The sequence below is a fragment of the Schistocerca americana genome, chromosome 7 (assembly GCF_021461395.2).
Source record: "Schistocerca americana isolate TAMUIC-IGC-003095 chromosome 7, iqSchAmer2.1, whole genome shotgun sequence".
In the NCBI taxonomy this organism is placed as follows: domain Eukaryota; kingdom Metazoa; phylum Arthropoda; class Insecta; order Orthoptera; family Acrididae; genus Schistocerca; species Schistocerca americana.
In genome coordinates this window covers 570,660,395-570,682,676 of record NC_060125.1, presented here as the reverse complement: position 1 = coordinate 570,682,676, position 22,282 = coordinate 570,660,395, and the positions used below count along the sequence as shown (strand labels likewise).

General features: G+C 41.0%; 1 protein-coding gene across 1 annotated transcript in view; it reads left to right on the top strand.

Annotated features, from left to right (window-relative positions):
* Positions 1 to 4,392: 4,392 nt before the first annotated feature.
* The window catches only part of LOC124622556, a 57,858-nt gene continuing 39,968 nt past the window's right edge, over positions 4,393 to 22,282 (top strand). Inside the window, exon 1 of the mRNA XM_047148292.1 lies at positions 4,393 to 4,536. Within this exon, the coding sequence (XP_047004248.1) occupies positions 4,496 to 4,536 (41 nt within the window). The 5' untranslated portion in view covers positions 4,393 to 4,495. The remainder of the gene's footprint in view (positions 4,537 to 22,282) is intronic.

Below are 22,282 nucleotides of genomic sequence, written 5' to 3'. Positions count from 1 at the left end.
AAATTCGAATCTGACATTTCCCTTGACCTATATAGCTCAATCACAGGTGATGACACTGAAGCACCAACACCCAAAACTAAAAGTATGAAATTGGCATTGGTCATTTCCCTTCACAAATATTGGTCAACGACAACTATTGATACCAAGAAACCAACACCCACAACTACAAAAAATTAAATGAAAACCACAACACCTCAATAATTCAAAAATCAAGCATCCCTATATAAATCAAAGGACATTCAGTACAGCATAAATACACAAAACATCCCAACTCAAGAAAAAGAAAACAGTTACTTACTACCAAAAAATTCTGGCACTTTTATATACACACACATATATATATATATATATATATATATATATATATATATATATATATATATCTGTGTGTGTGTGTGTGTGTGTGTGTGTGTGTGTGTGTGTGTGTATATATATACACACACACCAGTCCCCAGTCCGAGACATCAGAACTCTGGTCAATCTCATATTCTTGTGACAAATACTACACTTCACAATTACAGCACTCAGTAAAAATAACTGGAGGAGTTTAATAACAGACAACAAGTCCTCCCCCATCTGCGGCCACAACATAGCACTGTTACGTTTCATTGTCATATCCATACCTAACAACAGAAGCCCACAATAAATTAAACATCTTACCACAACAGAAACAGCAAACCAATAACACCTAACGAAAACGCCAAACCCATAAACAAAAAAAAATTTAATTGATAACTCACTGAAAACACTTCCAAACCTCAAGTTTGGAACTACAAACACCGCCAGCAACTTCAGATATCCAACACCCAGGCTGAAATGAGCTCGCCCGGCTAGCTGCGTGGTCTAACACACTGCTTCCTGCGCAGGAAGGCATGCTGGTCCCTGGCACGAATCCGCGCTGTGGATTAGGGTCGATGTCTGGTGTGCCAGCCAGCCTGTGGGTGCTTTTAAAGGGGGTTTTCCATCTACCTCAGCGAATGCAGGCTGGTTCCCCTTATTCCACCTCAGATACACTGTGTTGGCGATTCAGCGATTGCTGCGCAAACACCATTTCCACATAAGTGTGCACCATAACTATTCTACCACACAAAACTCATCTGGTATGAGATGTTCCTGGGGGTGGGGGTGGGGGGGGGGGGCGGCGAACCACACAGTAATACTGGGTTCGATGTGGGGCATCAGTGCGGTGGATGAACTGCTGTGGCCTGTTGTGAAGTTGTGAACCACTGAGGGCTATGGTGGGATGAAGCCTCTGTCGTTTCTATGTTCCCAGTTTAATACACACAAGGCTCAAATGGATCCAGTACAACACATCACATTCAGCACATACATACACACCACTAGAGGGCACCATCAAACACAACAAGACGTCGTCTATGAACACAACCAACTCATAAACGCCCTTACATCACAGTTCAAAGCAGATGAGTGGAATCAGATGCTTCCATTGATCCAAAATGTTACATATTATGATTTGTATAGTCACATTCCTTTTGGAACAGAGTTTTGTATGGTAAAATTTGCATATCTGATTGCACGCTTTGCACTCACACATTGTTTTTGGTTCATGATATGACGTTTTGTTGCAAATAAGGTGGTGGAAACCATGGGCTGCCAGTCTGGTGATTACATGCCTCATTTAGAAGTTTTCCTATGCCCATGCCCAATCAATCATGGAGCCTGTGCTGTAAAATTCTGGAGGTGTGTCTTCCCTTTTTTCCTTCAATGTTTTAAGTAGACTTTCCAAAGCCCTGCTGTTGTGTAAATGAAACACTCGTAAGAAATGGGAATAAACTGATGTAACTATGCTACCATTAGAGTTTTGACATAATGGTCAATACATCCATCGTATTTAGCTGTAATTTTTTGTATAGCAGACAGAAGATACAAGAAAAGGAACATGTCTCAATGCAAGCATACCTAGAAACATCTTACCTATTTCTGCTTTTGTACTGTATGTGAGCCTGAATAATTAGATTACAGTTTCCTTTATCTGAAATACCGGTAGTATTTAAGTAGTTCATGCATATTTTAGGGGGTTTAATAATCTGGTATTAACAGACATAGCTTGCTGATGTGCTTTTGACCAGTGTTGATCAATTTCGGCTTCTCTTCGAATAATATGCTCGTTATGAAATTGCTGCTGTAAGTACAACATGCTATTTGTCGTTGATATTAAGTGTTTTTATTCATTTGAGTGTTCTTACAAAAGCTATAATACGCTTTAAACATATATATATATATGTTAGGACCACACCTGACTTTTTAATTTCACAGAGTGGGCATATGATTAGCGAAACCGAACAGTTCAAATTTCTAGGTGTTCAGATAGACAGTAAACTTTTGTGGAAAGCCCACATTCAGAATCTTGTTCAAAGACTTAATGCTGTCATTTTTACTATGGTATTCGAACGGTATCTGAAGTGAGTGATCGTTTGACACGGAAATTAGTCTGCTTTGCTTATTTTCATTCGCTTATGTCGTATGATATTATATTTTTGGGTAACTCTTCCCATTCTAAAAGGATATTTTTGGCTCAGAAATTGGGCGGTTTGGGCAATAAGTGATGTAAGTTCATGAACCTCTTGTCGACCCCTGTTCACGAGTCCAGGTATTTTGACATTGGCCTCTCAATATATATATTCCTTATTGTCATTTCTTGTTAATAATATTAGCTTATTCCCAAGAACAAGCAGCTTTTACTCAGTTAATACTCAGCAGAAATCAAACCTGCCTTTGGGGTGGACTACCTTAACTCTTGTGTAGAAAGGTATGCAGTATACTGCTGCATCCACTTTCAATTAGCTACCACTAGAATTCAAAAATCTTAGCAGTAGTCCACGCGCTTTCAAATCTGGACTCAAGAGTTTTCTCATGGATCACTCCTTCTATTCTGTTGAAGAGTTCCTTGAAAAATGAAGCTGATTATCGTTGTATTGCTGATTGCGTTTACTTAAACTTATGGCTTGACTTTTTTTCGAGTTCATAAACATTTTATTTTTATCTTTTATTACCCCTATGTTGTAATTTCATGTACTGGCACTTCCATGACCTTGGAGATTTGCTCCTCAGTTTGGTCCGATGGAACTGGAGGATATTAGTGTTTAACGTCCCGTCGACAACGAGGTCATTAGAGACGGAGCGCAAGCTCGGGTGAGGGAAGGATGGGGAAGGAAATCGGCCGTGCCCTTTCAAAGGAACCATCCCGGCATTTGCCTGAAGCGATTTAGGGAAATCACGGAAAACCTAAATCAGGATGGTCAGAGACGGGATTGAACCGTAGTCCTCTCGAATGCGAGTCCAGTATGCTAACCACTGCGCCACCTCGCTCGGTCCGATGGAACTTGTCACCTAAATGAAAATAAATGAACACAAACTTCCTGACATCGTCATCTTACCTCATCAAATGTCAGGGTTCAGAAAAAGTCGCTAGTCTAGTAATGTATGTCTGTGTGAAATTGAGGAACTACATTAGATGTAGTTTTAGTTTCATAGATCCAAAAATAAGATGTTCTTCTAACAACAATAAAGTTTATTAATGGCCAAAGCAAGCTCCACGGTGTATCTTCATCAGTTTTGTTTGGTAAAGTGCTGTGAACTGAAACAACATTTTAAAACATCACCATTTATTTACTAGCGAAAATGAGGACATAAAAAACATCAAACAACATTTATAAGGGAATGAATAGATTTGTTTATCTCAGTCATTGTTTTTCCCTTGCATAACTGTAATAAACAACTGTATTTTTCTTCTTTATTAGAACTGACTCTTTCACTTAAAATATTATTTACTGAAAATTACTTAGTCAACTCATTTTCTTTTTTATGTACAGAGTGGGCGTCAGGCCTGTTCTGCTATTACAAAACCTTAATATTTTTTTCGTTTTCAGATATCTGACCTTGCTAGTGGAAGAACACTCAGTGGAAAAATATCCAAGTCGTCGTACAACATTTGGAATTTGCCACGAAAACAAACCACAGTTATAGTGAAAAATAAAGTTAAAGAAGACATAAAAGCACAAAAACCACTGCTATTTCATTAGTGACCGAGGCGAAAATAGGTTAACTTTATATGTTACCAGACGACAACGCCGCCAAAATTTTCTTCCCCAGAAAATTTGATGGGACCTGGCGTGAGGTGACGGTCCATTGACGGCCTGTGTGAATGCCACCAGTTGAAATGCATTGACGTGACGTGACGACCAGAGTGAATTGACTTTAAGATATCTCGTTGTAGTAGAGGTTTCTTTGTTCTTATTTGTGGCTTCTGTTAATTGTACAATCTGAGAAGTCGTAATATCCCTATCAAAACAAAGTCCAACTGTAACACGTCATACCTGTTGTCACACCTGAGTGTACAAAACATTTGAGCGGATCATCTGTATGGCACGTTCAACAGTGTTGGAAACGGTGCTGTGCGTGGGAAACAGTGACCTCAATAAGCTCACTGGTCGGAAACAAAGATGTAGATTTCGAATGACTGATCGGAAGTCATATGTTTTCAGTCGGCGCGAATTTGGATATTACAGCTGCTTCGTAAGTTTGACACATAGTTGCATAGCGTTGGCTTGTGATTGTGTGTTTTGTTGGGTTATACGTATTTTGTAAGAGGGGCTCGTGATATGTAATTGCAGTCAAGAGGGAATGAGCTAACGCCTTTTAAGTGTACTGTTGGGTAAATAGCTCCGGTTTTTAGTTTGGGAACAAGTGAAGGATTTTTGGACATGTATGCCTATTAACGCGTTCGAACCAAAAACTTCGTATTGGACCGCAGTATGAATATACGGATATTTGCTAGAATGTAAATATAACTGCGGAAAGCGCCCTACATTAAAGACTGTGTCACGACACATTATTTGCAGTCTCATGTGTAAATTAAACCAGTTTTATTAGGATTCCTTGAAAACTTCAGAATTTGTGCATACGGTGTATATTTGAATGCAAATAAGCGATACTAAACGAGAACCAGCGGTGTTCACGTGTGGAATGACAGATACTCAAATGAAACATGGTGACAAAAACAAAATTGCAATTTTAAAACCCCACAGAAAGTAAAATGCTTTTAGTAACTCCACTGCATTATTTGAGTATTATAATTATGCACAACACTGGTAGGTTATTCTAAACTCGTTTTATACTGGTAATGTTTTGGTGATCATATTTGATCTAAAATTTTACATATTCAAGGACGTGGGGGACAATGATATTAATCACATTACAGCTTCAGCCCTTAGTTTCTGATGTCAGTGATCATCAGCTTGAAAACGTTGCATCCGATTTGTTTCAACTGTCAATAAAAATCACTTATTTTATCAAAAATTTTAATTTTGCGTGGAAAAATTGTTTTGTGTGTGTAGACTGTAGCGACTTGTTAGGTGTCACTTAATACTTCGAACTCTATTTGCTCCAGTCAGAAATCTCAGCAAAATATGCGAACTGTCTGTTGAAATGCACCACAGCTAAACGTCAGTTCACTTGCCGTTTTTGTACAGTGCTATGTACGCTATTAACGTGCAATTCTAGCCAGTTTAATTTTGGATTTCTGCCAAACTTACGACCAAAACACGATGTAGAACGAACACGAGTTGCTAAGTCGAAATGAGTTCATTAAATGCCGAAATTCAGATATCCTTGATATGCAAACTGCCCAAGAACATCTCCCGGTGGCATATACAAACAAATAACAACTCAAAATTCCACAGAAGACGCTTCACAAATAATACGTAAACCACTTATAGTACAATAAAAAAGAGTCTTTTATTTAGTTGCATTAGACGAATCACATCCCAAGAACCTTAAAATGACTTGCTGGTGCCAGAAACATACCTTAGGATCATACAGTAAGTTAAACCCTGTGTGTGAAATTCCTTCGCGTTTAGCTAGATAGCAAAATGAGTCAAAACAGATTAAATAACAAATCTCAGATCACTGTTTTTGTACCTACCTAATTTCTGACTGTTCACTTGAAGACAGAGTGCTGGCTTATTTTCATAGTTTCAGCCACTTTTACCCTAAACAGTTATCCTTTGGGGCAATGCAGCTACAAAAACGAATTAAGTATTCGTTCAGTTATTTACTACATTGTGTAGATCCCATCAAGAACCAACTTTGTGGATGCTGGAGTGGCACATTGTGTACATTAACAGAAGATATGCAAATAATAGAAAAATCTGTATGACATATAAACAATAAATTAGTGCAAACAGTGGAAAAATCCAGGTTGAAATGTAATGATATTGTGAAAAGGATAGTTCTTAATCACTATACAGCAGAGGTTCCAAGTCACAGATAGGCACAACAAAAAGAAACCAAGCTTTTGGCCAACAAAGCCTTTGTCAAAAAAAAGACACATGAACACAACCACAGCCCCTCACAGCTGAAGCCAGTAGTCTGGCTTCAGCTGTCAGAGACAAAGTCCTTGTTGGCCAGAAGCTCATTTTGGGACAGTCTTTTTGTTGTGCCTATCTGTAACTCAACATCTCCACTACATGGTGAGTTGTAACTAACCTTTTCACAATACTGTTACAATAAATTAGTGCCATTCACACTTAACCACTGAATGGAAAACTGTGCCCAGTAGCTGAAAAAAGCACTGATCACAACAGTTTACAAGCAGGGTAGCAGAATGATCCACCAAACTACTGTTCAGTAGCCTTGACATCCTTTTGTTGTAGAATCTTAGAACATATTGTGAGCTCAAATGTAATGAGATATCTCATATAGAATGACACACTCCATGCCAACCAGCATGAACTCCAAAAACATCAAACTTGTGAAACCCAGCTCACACTTTCCTTACATGACGTCCTGAAAGCCATAGATCGAGGCAGTCAGGTAGATGCAGTATTTTTTGATTTACATAAAGTATTTCACTGAATACAACACCTGTGCTTATTATCAGAACTATGATTGTGTGGAATATTGAGAGAAATTTGTGAGGGACAGTTCAGCTTCAATTTATTTTTGTCAGCAACATTGTAAATATATTGGGATGCAAGAATTTAGGTTTTTAAAAAGGCATCTGCAAGATGAGCAGTTTTCTACTTAACATACTATTCTTACTGGTCACTTCTGTTTATTAAACAGTTCATTTCTTTAGGTACACACTCCAGAAGATAATTTCAGAAGGCAATGAGGAGTGAAAACATGTGAAACAAACCACCACAATGAGAGATGCTCGTAACAAAACATGCAGAACTGACCATTTAGATTTGTTTATTAATATGTTGTCTCCAGTTTAACTTGTTTTCCAACAGGACTCCAAGGCATTTCACGCAGTGAATTGAATGAAGGAAAAAAGTTATAAATTTTATAAACTTCCTCTTGATTGTCAAGTCTTAAGTAGTCTGGTTAGAAGCCCAAAGCCACTGAACTTGAAGTGCCTTAGCAAACGATGTTTTGAAACTGACAGATCTAGGCTAGTTAATCTGTTTGGCCCCAACAATACAGGATTATTAAGATGATAGTTGTTCTTATGTGTAAGGGGAATAGATAGGCACCAGGTATTTATTGAATCACGCTGACATGGAGGCTCTTTGTTGATAGATTCCTCTTTCATTGAAGAGGCATTCATCCATGGAAAGGTATACTGTGTAGATGTAGTCATTACCAAATCAGTTGGCATAAAATAATGCATTGTCCATCTTATGGCTGGCTGTTCCAGAATGAGCAACATAAAAGGAAACCATTTTGGAGGTTGACGATCACATGATCATCTTCCCTTCACACTTCTCAAAGGATATTTACTATTCTATGTTGATTACATTATAGCTATGTCTAGTTGGCTCATTGTCATATTCTCAGGCAAGGGGACCCATCCTATTGCCATTGTGAAGCCGCTTGTTGGTGCCCCACATTATGCTAGTGCTCCCAACTTCACTGCCCTGTGATGAACACTGGTGCTTCACAATTCTGGTCACGGTAGGTGATGCCCAAGCTGTGGACATGGTTTTTAAACTTTAGAGAGAGTTTTTGTCACCATGGTCTCATCTTATTTTTCCCCATTCTGTGATTCGAGCATTCTGCCACTATTCTGCAATGAATAAAGGGCTGTTATCAGATGAGGAAGTTGACATTCAGCTACAAACTAGGTGCATGAGAGGAGGGGGGGAGGTGGAGCAGTTGTGACTCTGGCTGCTTCAGATCGCCTACCTCTCCTATTTCATTGCAGTTCCTTACTTTTTTATGTTTATTTTCCTCCTCCTGCTTTTCACCTGGCTCCCTGGCTCAGGTGACGCCACAAGGATAAAGAGTAAATTGGCAGTCTCTACTTTCCTTCTTCCAGAAAGTTTTTGGCCTAGATTATTAAAGAAATTAATGGGAGGTGATGACCTCAATGTTTAGTCCCTTTCAAACTCCTCAAAAATTCGACAATACTATGGGAAGGATAGATTGCTACTCACCATATAAAAGAGATGTCGAATGGCAGACGTGCGACAAAAAGACTGCTGCACATGTGAACTTGCAGCCAAAAGGCCTCCATCTAATCTAGCAAACACACGTGCATTCATGCAAGCGCATCTAACACACAAGTGACCACTGTCTCTGGCCACTGAGTTCAGTCTTAGTCATAGCTTTGTCCTCATGCCAAGAGTTGTCATGTGCTCAGTCATTGGCTGTGCAAACCAACTGTGTGCTTGAATACATTGTCAGGTGCTTATCTACGTGGGTTCAAAAGTTGTGCTTCCTATAGTTCAATTCGCATGAGTAATTTGTTCCACTCACGGGATTCTGTTACCCAGTTGTTACGAAGTCATCATTGGTGTTTGTAGTACCTGTAACGACCGTGTGGAGTAGCGGCGTTGTCACGCCTGCTGCAAATACTAAAACCTTCAAGAGGGATTCTGATTCGACAACATTGCAACCAGAGATGGGTAGTAGGTGTGTGGATACAATGTGAAAACACCATGGACAATGTGTTGGAAGCATTCTTTCCAATTACTGAAAACACATGTGCCATGTGACATAGAAAATTAAAATGATATTTTGTGTCAGGTCAGTTCTGTAGTGTCAAAAATAAATGACGAGAGAAACACAATGTGCATAAAGCGGAAATGTGTCTACCCAGATTACAGTGGAACAAAAAGGACTACAAGATGGTGACCAATTTCTATGTCTCAACAACCGGAAATACGGAAGCGTCCGATCCCACCTGTCTGCTTTGACCCATGACGTCACCAATCTGGCGGAAACGACCATAAACGACAGTTCCAATATGGCGCATATAAAGTCGTTACATACACATTATGAAGACGAAAATACATCGAAAAACAAACGCACACCTGTTCCACAAGAAGCCTAGTGACACTAATGGTACAAATGCGGGAAATTGGGGGTTTTTGGTTGGGGTCGAACTAAATATAAACAAATTTAGACACTCACCCCCATACAAAACCACGCAAAACGACGAAAAAATCGACATCACAAAACTCCCCAAATACCACTAAACACGATATCATCTGGAATCGGATACTTCCCTTGACCTATATAGCTCTACAACAGCTCCCGATCCCATAAATTGGGATCGAACACTTCCCTCGACCTATATAGCTCAACAGCAGCTCCCAATCCCATAAGTTAGGATCAAACACTTCTCTTTACCTTGTTGTTGTTGTGGTCTTCAGTCCTGAGACTCCATGCTACCCTATCCTGTGCAAGCTTCTTCATCTCCCAGTACTTACTGCAACCCACATCCTTGTGAATCTGCTTAGTGTATTCATCTCTTGGTCTCCCTCTAAAATTTTTACCCTCCACACTGCCCTCCAATGCTAAATTTGTGATCCCTTGATGCCTCAGAACATCTCCTACTAACCGGTCCCTTCTTTTTGTGAAGTTGTGCCACATACTCCTCTTCTCCCCAGTTCTATTCAATACCTCCTCATTATTTATGTAATCTACCCATCTAATCTTCAGCATTCTTCTGTAGCACCACATTTCGAAAGCTTCTATTCTCTTCTTGTCCAAACTATTTATCGTCCATGTTTCACTTCCATACATGGCTACACTCGATACAAATACTTTCAGAAACGACTTCCTGACACTTAAATCTATACTCGATGTTAACAAATTTCTCTTCTTCAGAAATGCTTTCCTTGCCGTTGCCAGCCTAAATTTTATATCTTCTCTACTTCGACCATCATCAGTTATTTTGCTCCCCAAATAGGAAAACTCCTTTACTATTTTAATTGTCTCATTTCCTAATCTAATTCCCTCAGCATCACCTGACTTAATTCGACTACATTCCATTATTCTCGTTTCGCCTTTGTTGATGTTCATCTTATATCCTCCTTTCAAAACACTGTGCATTCCATTCAACTGCTCTTCCAAGTCCTTTGCTGTCTCTGATAGAATTACAATGTCATCGGCGAACCTCAAAGTTTTTATTTCTTCTCCATGGATTTTAATACCTACTCCGAATTTTTCTTCAATATACAAATTGAACAACACCGGGAGAGGCTACAACCCTGTCTCACTCCCTTCCCAACCACTGCTTCCCTTTCATTCCCCTCGACTCTTATAACTGCGATCTGGTTTCTGTACAAATTGTAAATAGCCTTTCACTCCTTGTATTTTACCCCTGCCACCTTTAGAATTTGAAAGAGAGTATTTCAGTCAACATTGTCAAAAGCTTTCTCTAAGTCTACAAATGCTAGGAACGTAGGTTTGCCTTTTGCTAATCTTTCTTCTAAGATAAGTCGTAAGGTCAGTATTGCCTGACGTGTTCCAATATTTCTGCGGAATCCAAACTGATCTTCCCCGAGGTCGGCTTCTACCAGTTTTTCCATTCGTCTGTAAAGAATTCACGTTAGTATTTTGCATCTGTGACTTATTAAACTGATAGTTTGGTAATTTTCACATCTGTCAACACCTGCTTTCTTTGGGATTGGAATTATTATATTCTTCTTGAAGTCTGAGGGTATTTCGCCTGTCTTATACATCTTGCTCACCAGATGGTAGAGTTTTGTCAGGACTGGCTCTCCCAAGGCCATCAGTAGTTCTAATGGAATGTTGTCTACTCCCGGGGCCTTGTTTCAACTCAGGTCTTTCAGTGCTCTGTCAAACTCTTCGCGCAGTATCGTATCTCCCATTTCATCTTCATCTACATCCTCTTCCATTTCCATAATATTGTCCTCAAGTACATTGCCCTTGTATAGACCCTCTGTATACTCCTTCCACCTTTCTGCTTTCCCTTCTTTGCTTAGAACTGGGTTTCCATCTGAGCTCTTGATATTCATCGAAGTGGTTCTCTTTTCTCCATAGGTCTCTTTGATTTTCCTGTAGGCAGTATCTATCTTACCCCTAGTGAGATAAGCCTCTACATCCTTACATTTGTCCTCTAGCCATCCCTGCTTAGCCATTATGCACTTCCTGTTGATCTCATTTTTGAGACGTCTGTATTCCTTTTTGCCTGCTTCATGTACTGCATTTTTATATTTTCTCCTTTCGTCAATTGAGTTCAATATTTCTTCTGTTACCCAAGGAGTTCTACTAACCCTCGTCTTTTTACCTACTTGATCCTCTGCTGCCTTCACTACTTCATCCCTCAGAGCTACACATTCTTCTTCTACTGTATTTCTTTCCCCCATTCCTGTCAATTGTTCCCTTATGCTCTCCCTGAAACTCTGGACAACCTCTGGTTCTTTCTGTTTATCCAGGTCCCATCTCCTTAAATTCCCACCTTTTTGCAGTTTCTTCAATTTTAATCTACAGTTCATAACCAATAGATTGTGGCAAGAGTCCACATCTGCCCCTGGAAATGTCTTACAATTTAAAACCTGGTTCCTAAATCTCTGTCTTACCATTATATACTCTATCTTAAACCTGTCAGTATCTCCAGGCCTCTTCCATGTATACAACCTTCTTTTATGATTCTTGAACCAAGTGTTAGCTATGATTAAGTTACGCTCTGTGCAAAACTCTACCAGGCGGCTTCCTCTTTCATTTCTTAGCCCCAATCCGTATTCACCTCCTATGTTTCCTTCTCTCCCTTTTCCTACTCTCGAATTCCAGTCACCCGTGACTATTAAATTGTCGTCTCCCTTCACTACCTGAATAATTTCTTTTATCTCGTCATACATTTCTTCAATTTCTTCATCATCTGCAGAGCTAGTTGGTATATAAACTTGTACTACCGTGGTACGCGTGGGCTTTGTGTCTATCTTGGCCACAATAATGCGTTCACTGTGCTGTTTGTAGTAGCTTACCCGCACTCCAATTTTTTTATTCATTATTAAACCTACTCCTGCTCTACCCCTATTTTATTTTGTGTTTATAACCCTGTTTCACCTAAAACGAGCGAGGTGGCGCAGTGCTTAGCACACTGGACTCGCATTCGAGAGGACTACGGTTCAATCCCATCTCCGACCATCCTGATTTAGGTTTTCCGTGATTTCCCTAAATCGCTTCAGGCAAATGCCGGGATGGTTCCTTTGAAAGGGCACGGCCGATTTCCTCCCCCATCCATCCCTCATCCGAGCTTGCGCTCCGTCTCTAATGACCTCGTTGTGGACAGGACGTTACATACTAATCTCCTCCTCCTCCTCCTCCTCCTCCTGTATTCACCTGACCAAAAGTCTTGTTCATCCTGCCACCGAACTTCACTAATTCCCACTATATCTAACTTTAACCTATCCATTTCCCTTTTTAAATTTTCTAACCTACCTGCCCGATTAAGGGATCAGACATTCCACGCTCCAATCCGTAGAACGCCAGTTTTCTTTTTCCTGATAACGACGTCCTCCTGAATAGTCCCCGCCCGGAGATCCGAATGGGGTACTATTTTACCTGCGGAATAGTTTACCCAAGAGGACGCCATCATCATTTATCCATACAGTAAAGCTGCATGCCCTCGGGAAAACTTACGGCCGTAGTTTCCCCTTGCTTTCAGCCGTTCGCAGCACCAGCACAGCATGGCCGTTTTGGTTAATGTTGCAAGGCCAGATCAGTCAATCATCCAGACTGTTGCCCCTGCAACTACTGAGATGGCTGCTGTTCCTCTTCAGGAACCACACGTTTGTCTGGCCTCTCAACAGATACCCCTCCGTTGTGGTTGCACCTACGGTACAGCCATCTGTATCGCTGAGGCACGGAAGCCTCCCCACCAACAGCAAGGTCCATGGTTCATGGGGAAGGTCTCTTTACCTATGTAACTGAAAAACATCTCCCAATACCAATACCAACCTTCACAGCCACACATTTCAATGAAACGCTTCCCTAGACCCCAACACACAACACATACACCGAAAACAAAACAGTAAAAACTTACCACAAAAATGTTCCGGCGCCTCAAACTAGATTGGCCACCACAATATCTCTCTCTCTCTCTCTCTCTCTCTCTCTCTCTCTCTCTCTCTCTCTCTCTCTCTCTCTCTCTCACACACACACACACACACACACACACACACACACACACACACACACACAAACGAAAAAATACTCAACCAAAAGAAAAACCCGACCCACCCACACCTCACCCCCCCCCCCCCCCTCAACCAACCCAACCTCCTCCCTCACCCCAAAATAAAAAACTCACAAACAAAAACCAAATGCAACATAAAAAAATCTCAATCACACACTACAACTCAACAAAAACTTCAACAAAATAGATCCTCCACAACTAAAACACGAACAAACACACTCCCCCCCCCCCGGTCACAAACACTCTAACACAAAATAAACCACCCACCCCACCCTGAGCTGCAGCCACCCACCCACCCACCCACCTACCTACCAAGACCACCCTAACCAACTACTTTCGGCCTATACATTTTACTCACAGCCCTTAAGAAAACCCGAACAACACAATAGCCCTCAGGGATACTCTTCCGCCAACAGTACTCATCTAAATGAGACTGAAGGTTAGAAGAGCGCATCTTCCCCCTCCCAAGAACTGACTTAACCACCCTCCACATCCCCTCTATTGTACTGGTACAAGCCCCCGTCTCATAATTCTTGAACTCTAAGCTATGGTTCACTACTAAATGATGAAAGCCCCTCTCACCCAACCCCCTATATGAAGAAAAAGCATCAGAAACTACTGTGGACCCCAGTTCTATATATTTCTCAATTAACCCCACTAATTCGGCCTTAGACCTCCCTTCCACAACCCTAAAAACACATTCGGAACAACCACGCCCCGGAACAACAGCCCCCCACACCCAGAGACCAGCCACAGACTTACCCCTCCCATACTTCCTTTTCCTAAACTGCGACTCGTCCACCTCCACAACAACCCCATGCCCCCCCCCCCCCCCCCAGCTTACCCCTGTACTTAATAAACTCTGAACACACTTCACAACAAAAAGAATACCAATCAAGACTACTCCTCTCACTCACACCAGTCTCATGCGTGCAAAAACTGTGTGGTGATCTATAACAAAAGTAATAAGTAACCGGTGCAATCTCGTGCATGCCCAACCTAGACTGCTCGAACCAAGTACCGCACCATATAGAACGCCAAATGTTGTCTTTCCGACAGCGCCACATATAACCGACCCTGGTCTGAGAGGCTGGAACTTTAGCAAACTTCATTTCTTCACGGCAAACACTGCATTTGACCACCTTGGCAATTAAGCCAAAAAGCTGCAGAAACTTAATGAGCTCTAAAGAGGTGTTCTCCGTCATAGCCCTCAAACGGGAACTATTAATCTTATCTGTCATATCCATTCCTGATCAAAAAACAACAACCGATTAAATTTAATAAAAATACCACATGGCGTACAGCGATCACCACTATATTAACCTTCACACAAAACCACAGAATCGTTAACCACTGAAACGAATTCCACTTCAAACACACTCGAACAATACTCGACACTGAGCAACAGCAAACTAGGCCCAAAACACCAAACAAACGAAAACCCTGAACATACCACCAGGGGGCACAACAAACCACAACACGACGACATCTACAAACACGCCACACTCACAAACCAAACTGCGTGCTGTCATGACGTCACACACCACAACACAACACCCTTACGTCACCGGTCAAAACCGACGCGTGGGATCAGACGCTTCTGTTGACCCCAACAACCTTATCTGTAATAATGGGGACATAGACGTGGACAACGGCAGCATAATTGGGAGAGCTTCTACAATCTTCCAACATATATTCAAAGGGTGTGTCCACAAAGCTTTGGTCGTACTATTATCATCCTTCCGATGGCCATATATGCATGTTAGATGTGGAAAATATCAGTAAAATTGATACACAAGCTCAACGTTTTATACCAACAATTCTTCAGGAAAGTTCTGAAGGTCAGTTATCACCACCACATTTCAAATGAAGAAGTGCTGAGAAGTGGTGTATCCAACCTGCACAAAGTCATTGCTGAAAGAAGGCTGAAGCTTGTGGGGCATGTTCTCTGCATGAAAGATGGATACAGCAAGATCTTGTAACACAAAGAAATAAACTTCTGCAAAGGATCATCAGTGCATGGACATGACCTGGGAGGAAGCTGAAAACGTGGCAGCTGATAGTTCACTGGAGGATTCTTGCTGCCTTATTTGGTACTGAGCATTGGGGGAACTAACTGTAAGTCAGTGGGTGTTACCTATAACAGCTACTAAATGGAAAGGCACTAAAAGGTTAAGAAGTAACAAGCTAATAGTCAAGTAATTCTCTACAGTCTTTGTGAGGTATTTCAGGGCAAGAGCCCAGGTCAGTGGAAGACAAGTTGCATCACTATGATGCCCATCTGATCACAACTGAACCGTTTGTCCGAAAATTAAATTTCAGTTGTTTGCCAGTCTTCCTCTCCAGACATCACGTATTGTGACTTATTGCTGTTTTTTAAATGAAGATGCCTTTGAAAAAACCCATTTTGAAAGGAGAGTAGACAAAGTGGAACATGATGATGGATAGCGGTAGATCATAATAGAAGAAATTTTTTTGAGGTGTTTTAAGCATTGGAAGGTTTGATGGGTCAATGCTTTGACGTGATAGGATTCTACTTTTAGGATTGCAACCTCATCAGATACACCACATATTTTTCCTACCCAAAATATTAGGTTGGAAGCATGGATTCTGAAAACATGATAATGTGAAACCCAACTAGCACTTTTCTCACATGACATACGGGAAGCTATATAACAAGGCAGTCAGGTGGACGCATTATTTCTTGATTTCCGAAAAGCATTTGACTCAGTACAATACCTTTGCTTATCATCAAAAGTTCGATCATATGTGTTATTGAGTGAAATTTGTGACTGGATTGAAGACTTGTTGATAGTAAGGACACAGTAGTTTATCTTGGATGGAGTCATTGTCAGATGTGGAAGTAACTTAAGGTGTGCCCCAGACAAGTGTGTCAAGACCCTTTCTGTTCATGTTGTATGTTAATGACCTTCCAATATTACATTTTAAGCACTGTTCTCCTTTGTAATTTCATGCATAAATGCAATGTTTGATTATAAACTTATTAATGAGAAAATTATTTTTTAAAAATTACTCGACACATTATTTCTTTACTTTGTTTCTCATGGAATACAATATATAGAAGTAGTATAAGTATTGCGTGTGAGTGTGAGTGTTTTGTATCTCAGGAGGAGGCCATTTTGCGTAAAGCTTGTGTGTCTAGCAGTCTTTTTGTTGTGCCTGTCTGCGACTCAATGTCTCCTCTAAGTGGCGAGTAGCAATCTATTCTTTATATAAAATCTTTGAAATGCTAATGAAACAAACATATAGTGGAAGCATTGGCATATCAACTGTTTGTATTTTTCAGAATTATTCTCCTTGAATCTGTAGATAATTTCTAAAACCCACAGTCCTGTAAAATGTACATTATGAAAGTGCACATACTTCACCCTGTCTTTCTGTTTGTGTGTCAGCCTCATAATGGTTGAAAAATAAAAGTGCAATCTTCATTTTATCCAGCATTTGTGACACCATATTCAGTTACACACCATGTTCAATAAATTGCATCCTGCAAATGAGTATTTAGGTATATGGAGTGAGTCAAGTTGTGTATTAGCGAGCAAAAGAGTCATTGCAGGCAACTTCTGTGAAATATACTAACCACAAATTACAACTGTCACATTGTTAGTTATGGGAATTGCTTCTAGATTATTTTGTAATGTGCTATAAATAATGGTATTATGTATGTAAAGTTGTCCTCAAACTGAAGGTTGGTTTGGACACTACAGTAGTTTAGTAGCAGGGTCCTTTGTTTGAGCTTAGAACTGATTTACCAACCAATTATAGGAGGGACCTACCGTTTAATGTCGACTCAGAATCATTACACAGCTTGTAATTTTTCACATGAACTGATCATCACTTGGTAATTCACAGAAAAGTATTAGGGCCACTGTAGTGCTGAACCCCAGACCTTTGGATTTGTAGCCAGAAAGCCACCAAGTCAACTAATGGCTGTGTCTTAGAAAACTCTTTACCCTTCATTATTTCTCACATCAGGGTGTCTCTATTGATTTCATATAGCGGTACTGGCTGTCTGTATACTGAAAAGTTGAAATCTTGTTAGGCATGTACTGAAACTTGGACTGTTGAACCTTAATACTCAGTAAGTGATAAGATACTCTTGTATTTAATTTTTGAAAAGCTAGAGATTTCAAATCTCCTCTCTGGTTTTTACTGGCAGCCTGTTACTTTTGCACAAGAATATAAAACTACATTCTGAACCTGTAACATTTTCAATTTTAGTGCTGTGGTTTTAAATTTCACTGTTCATCTTAAGTTTGACGTTCATTTCTCATCAGACTAATGTTTTTGTAACAATTGTAAATGATTATTACCTTCATCTCAGACTTGGTCACGCTTAGCCCACAGTTTTCTTGTTAGAGCAATGAGAATGCATATATAGAAACCACAGTCTGAAAATTCAGGTGTGCCGTGTTTTAATTATAGGTTATGACTGGCTGTATTGCAAAGGTGGGGTAGTGCAATATGTCTATAATCCTGCCAAAACAATGAGACTGGAAGTAACCTGCCCAAATAGGAAAGAAACATATTCAGTCTCTCAGTAATATGAAGAAGAGAGAAGGCTGCCCACCACATGTAGGAGACATTGCATTGAAGTAATACGAAGAAGATAGAAGGCTGCCTACCACATATAGGAGACATTGAGTCTCTCTCTCTCTCTCTCTCTCTCTCTCTCTCTCTCTCTCTCTCTCTCTCTCTCACACACACACACACACACACACACACACACACACACACACAAAATGTAAAACTGCTAAACTTTCAGTAAAACTACAAAGAAATTTTTGCTAAAAGATAAGCAGTTTTTTCATTGTGTCTGTCTGCAACTCAATGCCTCCTCCTATTTGATGAGTAGCAATCTATCATTTTTCATATTGTTGTTATTCTGTACTGAACTCGCATTATTTCTTCCTGTGTCACCAAAAGACTATTTCCATATGCTTTCCTAATGTCCCGTTATTTCCTGCCCCCTTATTGTCCTGTATGTCTTTAAGATTTCTCAAAACAAAAAACAAAAAATTTCTTTTTATTCCACATATTCTCAGTATCGGTACTCACCCTATGGAAAGTCTGTTTGATTAAGGCAGTGCTTGACATCAACACACAGAAGAAAAAGCAAATAATGAAATCTTACTTATTGTGCATGTACAATGAGGTGACAAGTCATGGGATAACAATGTGCACATATATAGATGGTGGTAGTATCGTGTACACAAGGTATGAGAGGGCAGTGCGTTGGCGGGGCTGTAATTTGTACTCAGGTGAGTCATGTGAAAAAGTTTCCAGCATGATTGTGGCTGCACAATGGGAATTAACAATCTCTGAATGTGGAGTGGTAGTTGAAGCTAGACTAATGTGACATTCCATTTAAGAAATCATTAGGGAATTCAATATTCCGTGATCTTCAGTGTCAAAAGTGTGCCGAAAATAGCAAATTTCAGGCATTACTTCTCACCATGAGTGAAGTGGTGGCCAGTGACCTTTACTTGATGACTGAGAGAAGTGGCATTTGTGTAGAGTTGTCAGTGTTAACAGACAAGCAACACTGCATGCAATGACCATAGAATTCGATGTGGAACATATGATGAACGTATCCATTAGGACAGTCCAACGAAAATTTGTGTTAATGAGCTATGGCAGCAGACAGCTGCTGCAAGTGCCTCTGCTAACAGCATAACATCATCTGCAGTAATTCTCCTGGCTTGTGACCATATTGCATGGACACTAGATGACTTGGAAACTATGGCCTGTTCAGGTGAGTTTAGATTTCAGATAATGTGGGCTTTGTTTACATGAAATGGACCAGGTTCTGTGGTCCAACCGTACCAATCATTGACAGGAAACGGTTATGTTCAGCAGTTTGGAGACCATTTGCAGCCATTCATGGATTTCAACTTCCCAAACAATTGTGGAAGGTCACAGTTCTTTGCTGTTGGTTTGAAGAATATTCTGGACAATTTGCACGAATTATTGGGCCAGCAGATTCCCTGACATAAATCCCATCAAACATTTATAGGACATAAATGAGAGGTTAGTTTGTGCACAAAATCCTGCACCAGTAACACTGTTTGCAGTTATGGATGGCTATAGACACACCATGGCTCAATATTTCTGCATGGGACATCCAATGACTTGTTGAGTCCATGCCACATCGAGTTTCTGCACTACGCCAAGCAGAAGAAAGTCCAACATGATAGTAGGAGGTATCCCAAGACTTCTGTCACCTCACTATGCTGTATAGTAAGAAGAATACACAATTTTGTTTGTATGTGGTTTTGGAGTATACAGGATGTGAAATGTATACAAAGCTGCCAACCGTAGCCACAACATTGGCTCCAACCAGGCTGAGCATTGGGTTGAACTGAGATTTGACTATAGGTATGGGTAATTCGTTCTATTCTAAAACTTCCTGGCAGATTAAAGCTGTGTACCGGATCAAGACATGAACTGAGGGCCTTTGATTTTTCAGTGGCAAGTGCTCTACTGACTGAGCTACCCAAATACGCCTCTGTGAAGTTTGGAAGGTAGGAGACCAGGTAATTATGGAAGTAAGACTTTGAGGGCTGTTCATGAGTCGTGCTTGGCGACCTCAGTCGGTAGAGTATGGGCCCAAAGAAGGCAAAGGTCCACACTTCAACTTTTGGTCCAGCACACACATTTAGTATGTCAGGAAGTTTCATATCAGTGCACACTCCACCACAAAGAGAAAATTTCGTTCTGGCATTCTATTCTGCTTCAGCCTTATGACAGAGTTCATCAGTCATAGCAGCCGTTGGTTGTTGGCATGCCAGTCTCTCAGCAAATGGCCAGGTGTTTTCAGTTGGTCGAAGTTCTGGAAAACATTGGCCAGAGCAGTAGCAGAACAATCTCTGTATCTAGGTGGGTAGGTCAGGACAGCAATGGTGACATGTGATATTAAGTTGCCTTGTTCACAGATAGTCACAGTGACTTCGGAGACTCATCTCGGCTAAGCCACTTGCCAGAAATGCAAATTATGCTGTCTGTATTAATATCTATTTGAACCAGAAGTGATTGTGTTGAGGTGTTATATCATGTTTTATGTAATGTAATATACCCGTGTATAAATTTCTGCTTGCCATTATAGAATTATTCGTACCTAGATCGGACTGACTGTGCAGTCTTCGTTACTGTAGACTTTGTTTCCTTCTGCAACTTCTGTGCTGGAAGCTGAACAGATCTCTTACGAATCTCAAATTTCCAATAAATAATGTAGAAACGTTCTTTGTTAATATGAATACATTGATCTATTAATTACAGCAGTCAAACATGTCATACATTCCTTTATGACCAAGGAGCAGTATCATTAGATTTGCTCAATACAGTTACGTATGATAGTAATTGACCTTTATTCTCTCTTGGATGACAGCTAACTGAATGATCTCAAAGACTCTCCAGATATTTGGGACATCATCACGATTGTCACAGACGTCCTCCTCCTGTGGATTGCACCATATCTCCAAGGTAGAAGCAGACAACGCAAAACCAACAGGTACTATGAAGCTTAGTAAGATTCCTGTTGTCATCCTGACTAGCAGATATGCTGTGTCCATTCAACTTACACACACAGAAAGAAAACAAATTTCCAAACAGCATGCTATACTAACTCATCACTTAAAGTTTTGTTGTTGCAATCATCATTCGTTGGTTTGGTAAATGTTGTGCAACACCTCTGCTCGTTAAAGTGATATGTTACCTTAGAACTTGTGAACTTGGTAGTGCCCCCATATCATCACACTAAGTGCTGGGCTCATATGACAATGGTGAATGTAATCTGATAATGTTTATACTCAGAGCTACCCCACATTACATCCATGACAATAGTGTATGCAGAGCTGGGACTCATCTAAACAGAATTTGTCTTGTCAGTATTAAATCCAATGTTTTTGTTGTGCACACCGCTGTGGTTGTGCCTCTTTCCACCGGTGTTCTTCTCACTGCCACTCCCCCCTGCGGGTTCGGGGGTTAGAATAGGCCCGCGGTATTCCTGCCTGTCGTAAGAGGCGACTAAAAGGAGTCTCAAACGTTTCGGCCTTATGTGATGGTCCCCTCTCGGGTTTGACCTCCATCTATCTAAATTATTCCGAAGAGCGAGCCAATTGGGGAAGGGCACCTTACATGGTGCACTGTATCCTTCGTGCAATTAGACCTATAGCCGTCTTTCTCGTCGTTGCAATGGTGTCCCGCTCGTTTTCGATCTCTTGGGCGATTACCACGCTGCACTCTGCAGTGTTTCTTTTAACTGTGACGACGACCTTGGCCATTTTTGCACCTAAGATCCAGCACGGTAGCCAGTCCGTTGTGGTGGGGTCGCCATGTACCCTCTTGGTTGTAGCCCCCTGACAACACAGGGATCGCTCTACTGATGCCTGCGCCGTTCACTCCCCACGTATGCCAAGGAGTAGATGCCCATCTCCCTGGGGCATCGGGACTCCCGGCAACGGCCATCCTGCCAGGTGGCCTTTGCTGTGGCTGGGTGGCGCCCGTGGGGAGGGCCCTTGGTCGGAGTAGGTGGCATCAGGGCGGATGACCCGCAATGAAGCGTGGTACATCATCTATCGCTGGTGGGCCTCCACCAGCAGTCTCTAAGCGATCGAGGTCTAACCTCAACGGGAAGAAATTGGATCAGAGATCGTTTCCCTCCCTAGCTACTCCATGGGAGGAACGTCTTGCTAAAGAAGGCAGTGGCGAATATTCACCCCGGTACCTTGTGTGTACGCGGGTTGATGGAGAATCGTTCGTGTCAACCAAGCCCCAGTTTTTTGTGGAGCATTTAGAGGACAAGTTCGGGGAGGTGGAGGGCTTGTCCAAGATGCGCTCTGGCTC